At 40.4% G+C, this 5,734-nt stretch overlaps 1 protein-coding gene across 1 annotated transcript; it reads left to right on the top strand.

Annotated features, from left to right (window-relative positions):
- The first annotated feature begins 499 nt into the window (after positions 1-499).
- Positions 500-3,687, top strand: LOC106942762 (gap junction alpha-5 protein-like). The gene is made up of 3 exons (XM_015026095.1): positions 500-1,070; positions 1,151-1,299; positions 2,867-3,687. Exons 2-3 carry the CDS (start codon positions 1,223-1,225, stop codon positions 3,333-3,335), a joined length of 546 nt encoding a protein of 181 aa, XP_014881581.1. The 5' UTR covers positions 500-1,070; positions 1,151-1,222; the 3' UTR covers positions 3,336-3,687.
- The last annotated feature ends 2,047 nt before the right edge of the window (positions 3,688-5,734 follow it).

Genomic DNA, 5,734 nt, shown 5'->3' with positions numbered 1-5,734 from the left:
CGCTCTATTTGCTGTGCTATGCACTGAACCGGTGTTCTGTCAGATCAGCATACGTTGTCATATAGTCATACGCAGTCATTACCATATGATTTTATTTAATCAGCAACATTGAATCATGACGTAGATCAACATACACTTTGTTATTAACAGCTGTGTGGCATCCTGACTTAGCGGTTAAGTAGGTTAATGAGTTTTACACAGGTGTGTGTTGTAGTTGACTGCAGCTGCAGCTAGACCCTACTTTAAATACACTTTGAAACCACGACAATGCATGTATATTTATCTAGTTATTATGTTATGATATTATAAACAATTGAATTACTTATTTTCGTATAGCAGCATTCGCAACTTGTTGCGTATGCTGCACTGAAACTCCACTAACGGTCGGACTTCTTAATGCGCATGCGCGGGCATGCGTACTAACTGTATGTATGCTATCCTGACAGTTTATGGCTATCTGACAGAACACCGGGCTCTCAGTTGCGCAATGTCAGCTGTTTGGGATTCCTGTTCGTGCTTAGCTACGTCACCGCGCTTTCTGATTGGCTACCTGTCACATTCAACAGGCTTCCTTCTCGCTCCCATTCAGGGAAAAACCCACAGGCTGCAATAAAAGGGCCAAGACAAACCAACATGTTCAATATGCCCGATTTTAGAGCGGAGCGGTCCCGACGTTCAGCACGATCGGTTACGGTTGTCATGTGTCCACTCCCCCCCAAACCCCCTCGGGCCGCAGTAAAATGTCAGTCTTGACCGCGCTCCGCGGTGATAAAAAGGTTGAGGGCCACTGCACTAACAAATTAATACCCATTGACTAAGGCCCAGGACCCATTCTTCTTACTCCTGATTCCAAAAAAGTCTAAAAGAGGCTGCAGCTCAGGGACCGAGTTTTGGGGGACAAATTTTTTTTTGTGTGAAGCCACTATGGCTCTGGATAGTTGTTAAAGACGCCCAGGTTGCTCTGAATTTTTTTTAATTTTTTTATTTAATTTTTTTTTATCTAGGTAGTGTTTTTGTGTCTGCAATACTTTCTCTATGGCATCTTCCTCCATCCTCTATATGTGTGCAAGGTAAAAACAGAAATTATCAAAATCATCTCATAAAGTAATATCCTCAAATCCTAACTTGAGTTTATTTTCTTTTCCCTGAGGCGTTGCCGTGTCCGCATCCAGTCAACTGTTATGTCTCCAGACCCACTGAGAAAAATGTCTTCATTGTGTTCATGTTGGCCGTTTCGGTCGTCTCCTTGGTGCTCAGCGTGCTCGAGCTGCATCACCTGGCATGGAGACACTGCTGCAGGTAGTGTAGTGGATATCTGAGGAAAACAGTCCTTTTGTTGGCCTGCATCTATGTAATGCACTAAAAGGGCGTTCCCTAGCGCAGAGGTTCCCAAACTGTGGGGCGCGCCCCCTGGGGGGTGGGGGGGCCGTCTGGATGAAAAAAAAACAAAAACAAAACAAAACACATGAACGCTGTAGGCGCTGGATTTTTACCTTAGAATTGCCAACTCTGTTATTCCTATGCCAATTTGATACAGTAGAGGCTTCCACACTTCCCATATCTGTGTCGTCTGTCACTTTTATCAGCAGTTAAGACTGTTTAATCCGTTAACATGTCGTAACCTGTTTTTCCGAGCCGCCTTTAAACGCAACATGAGCGCTACGCCGCTCGCGCTGGGTTTCCACCTGTGAAGGAGACCTGCTGCTGCTGTGGAGCTACGTAGGTTTGTGTTAGAATCACGGCAGCAAACCAGCAAAACGCAAAGAACTTTTCACAGTTTTTCCCCCAAATTAACCGACTGAGTTGAGTAAAGCTGCTGGATGCAGGTAATGTTAGCTAAAAGATGACTAGCTAATATCAATACAGAACCTTAAGCTTGTTAACAAGTAGCCTGTAGGCTACTGGTGTTGTCTATGTTCGGCTAAGTACATTTATTTTGCCCCAAGACACATCATTCAACCAGACAGCTATTTGTAATGTATAGGAGGAGCCCAGGAAAAAAAGTTTGGGAACCACTGCCCTAGCGTATCATTTCCTTTAACCTTAGCTTTGCTTGCATGTGCTCTGTGTGTGTGTGTGTGTATATATATATATATATATACAAGCATGCAGATAGCTAAAAGAGACAGAGGAAAACACAGAATAATTTTTTTCTCAACAGGACTTTAGAACTGTGTGATTTGCTCCATGTTCCTGCCTGGTTTTAGTGAGAATGCCAGCAGCAGTGTTTTGGATCAGCTCCTGCTGTTTGAGTGATTTTTTTTAGGCAGACTAGTGAAGACACTGTTCAATAATCAATGTGACTAAAGATAAACACATGGATAAGTTTCTCTAGATCTCGCTGAGACATTAGTCCTTTAATCCTGGAAATGTTCTTCAAGTCATAGACGGCCAACTTTGTAACTGTCTTTGTGTGGCTCTTAAGGTTCAGGTCTGAGTCAATCACTACATCCAGATTTTGGGCCTGATTGCTGGTTGTAGTTGTAACAGGTGAAACTGTGCATTGACTTTAGATCGTTTCTCTTTAGGTCCAAAGATAATAACTTCAGTTTTGTTTCTGTTCAGCTGGAGAAGGTTTTGACACATCCACATTGGATAGAGCCTGGCATGGAGTATACAGGCTGCTTCTGACTGCAAAAACATAGTTTCAGTTCACATTGTTACAGTATCAGTTCGCAAAAAATAACATTTCTACTTTTAACTCTCGACAGCTGCTTTGAAGACTATTCAAGTTCATGTAGCACCTCAAGATAGTTTAGGTTAAATCATAGACTTATACTTTGTTGGTTCGTGTTTGTTGTCAACAGGAAATCTAAACAGGAAGGAGTTTCATTTGAAACTAACGCTTTTAAAATTTCTACTGCAGGAAGTTTTTTTTCTCCTCAAAGAGTGTCACATCTGCTAACACCTCCATGGTCCGACAGATCTCCATGTCTCCACCTCGACCGTCAACCCCTCCTCCTGATTTCAATCAGTGTGTGACTGGCTCCTCGCACTTCCTCTCGCTCCCCTTCCCTAACAACGGACTGGCCTCTCAGCAAAACTCTGAGAACATGGTGACGGAGAAGAACAAGAGGGCCGCTGCGGTCGAGGAGGCAAACTTTCTCCACATGAATTACTACTCAACCAAATGGGAGAACGGCGGAGATGGCCAGATTCAAGATGGAGTGTACCTGAGTTCTGACAGTAACAGCTACAGTCCTGAGAGCAAAGACATGATGTGCCTCCAGATCCAGAGCAATGGCCCAGATGCGCTACTGCTGAAGGACAAGAGAAGATTCAGCAAAACAAGTGGAACAAGCAGCCGAACAAGAGTGGGTGATCTCTCAGTTTAGAAATCAAACCACATACAGACTCCAGCTACAATATACTTCCTACAGGTTTCATAACTCTTGACTTTTTGTACATTGGCTGTGATTCCATTGACTATGCAATTGAGGATGTTGGATTAGGAAAATAAATGCTTACTGGAAACATGGCAATTTCAAAAAACTTTAGCTTTTTCATAAAACATCTCTGCTCTAGGATGACATGGTTTTTCAGTTGTATCAAAATGTATCCGTTTCCCTAAACTATAATGGTAATTCTATCTGTGGATCATATAAGTTGCGTGATCAACAACCGGATGTTAGTACTGTCAGAAAAGACAAAGACGATGACGACAGGAAGTGGTAGGAGGATGAAGGCGCAGGGTTTTTTTTTATTATTATTGCATAAACAAACTTATTCACATGTTGCGCTTCCTATTTAATTGAAACACAGCAATTGCGAAATGCCACTACTACAGTTAACTACAGTGATGATGTGTTCAAGTTGATGTACAATTTATGTGAATGTGACAGAGCTGCTGGATTTGATGTGAATCTTTGATAACTGTCCTGGTCACTGATTCACTGAAATAACTATCTTCAGACAGTACCTGCGTTACCATGGTAAATGTGTGCAAATCTTTGTCTATTCTGCTAATGTACAGAAAAAAGCACAATTTTGCAATTTCAGTGTTTCCATTAAATAAGAAATGAAATGAAAATCACATTAAGTTTTTTCACACAATAAGTCATTAAAAATCATAGCAGCAATGGATGGAAACAATTACATGATATGTTCATGTTTCAAACATGGCTCTAGTGCTGGTGTCAGCCATCACAGAAGACATAGGTGTTTTATTCAAGCATTGGGCCAACAAGTTCCTTCAATTCAACACTTTGGAATGACACGATTTTGTGATGCTGTGAGAGCTCTGGTGGAGCCAGCTGCTCATTGTCTGTAAAATAAAATTCAAACCATCATTCTCCTACCACTTCCTGTTGTCTTCTTCGTCATTTTCGCCAGTAGTAACATCCAGCTGTTGATCAATCAAGTCGTGATTTGAAAAAAGTGCTTTTTCATTGCTGTTTCAGAAAGCACACATATTTCAAGAGAGCCAACAAACCACTTCATTCTAGCGTAAATCTTTTATCAAAAAACAAGAGATTTTGAAAAATCGGCATATTTCCACTAAGCCAATGTATTTTTGTATTTTCAGTTTCTGTAGTTTTTTTTTAGATTAGGTGCTGCAAAGGTATTAGTAGCTCCCTTACCTGTAGCACAAAACGTAATATAATCATGAAATTATTGGTCACATAAACGCATTGTTAGTGTGGGGGAAGCTAACAGCTAGCCACACATGTACCATCTGTTACACTTGGTGCCGTTTTCTTTTTAGATTTTGAAATAGTACTAATAGTGTTATTTGTTACTGCAGATCACTTGGAAATCATCAGTGTGTTTTAGCTATGTTGAGAATGGAGTAAATCATTAGATTTTGTATCAGTTGTACTACAGCTGGGTAAAAAAACAACCAAAAAACCCCTCTGCTCTATGCTTCACTTCGTTCAGAGGGTTTGGTCCCTCAGCTGTTGAGAAACGGTTGCTTGTTGGAGGCGTGAAAATTTTAATGGGGTAATCTGATTTTACCCCATCACTAATGCTTGGTACTGATGCATTACGTATGTAATGCATCGATTCAAAATTGCTCACCAGGAATTGCGTGTGATGCAAACAACCGTCCCTCTTTGCAAAGAGAGAAGTGCCAAGCTGAATCTTTGCAAGCAATAAAAAATCTTAAATATTCAATTTGTTCCAACTACTTGGAAATGCAGCCAACGCAAAGTTAATGACTGTTCAATTAGATGCAAGGTCAGCTGGTGTAAGTCCACACAGAAACATGTTTTGTCCATATTCAAGTTTGGTACTGGACAAAGCAGTACCAAACTTAACAATGGTCTGTTGTGAAGTTGTAAAGTGTTAATATCAGCTAGTATATTGTTGCATCATGCTGTGAACACGTTTATTTTGAGTCCATTTAAGTTTTAATTTAAAAGTCATCTAAAACAGGCGGTGTTTGTTCGATTAGCAGTTAGCTTCCACCACTCAGAGCATTTATTTACTTCCAACATGCTCGCAGTGTTGTTACATCTTTTGACCAGATGTAAGGGAATATTACTGATAATAACCGTTTAAACATTATAGACTGTACCTGAGCCAGTTGGTTTTGTGACAATGTAGAGACCTAAAAAATTATATAGAGTCCAAGAGCTCCATTTATTTTCCTTGGTTCTGTGGAAGAAGGCAGATGTTAGCTTCTGCAGTAGCGCTAAATTATTATTTTTTTTTAATGAAATTTTATTCGAACATGATACAAATACAAATATAAAAATAAAATAGTGCCCAGTAACAAGAAGTGCATAAAAAA

Source organism: Poecilia latipinna, unplaced genomic scaffold, assembly GCF_001443285.1.
Source record: "Poecilia latipinna isolate Pla-1442-1.1 unplaced genomic scaffold, P_latipinna-1.0 Scaffold4530, whole genome shotgun sequence".
Taxonomy (NCBI): domain Eukaryota; kingdom Metazoa; phylum Chordata; class Actinopteri; order Cyprinodontiformes; family Poeciliidae; genus Poecilia; species Poecilia latipinna.
This window is presented reverse-complemented; position numbering and strand designations above follow the sequence as displayed.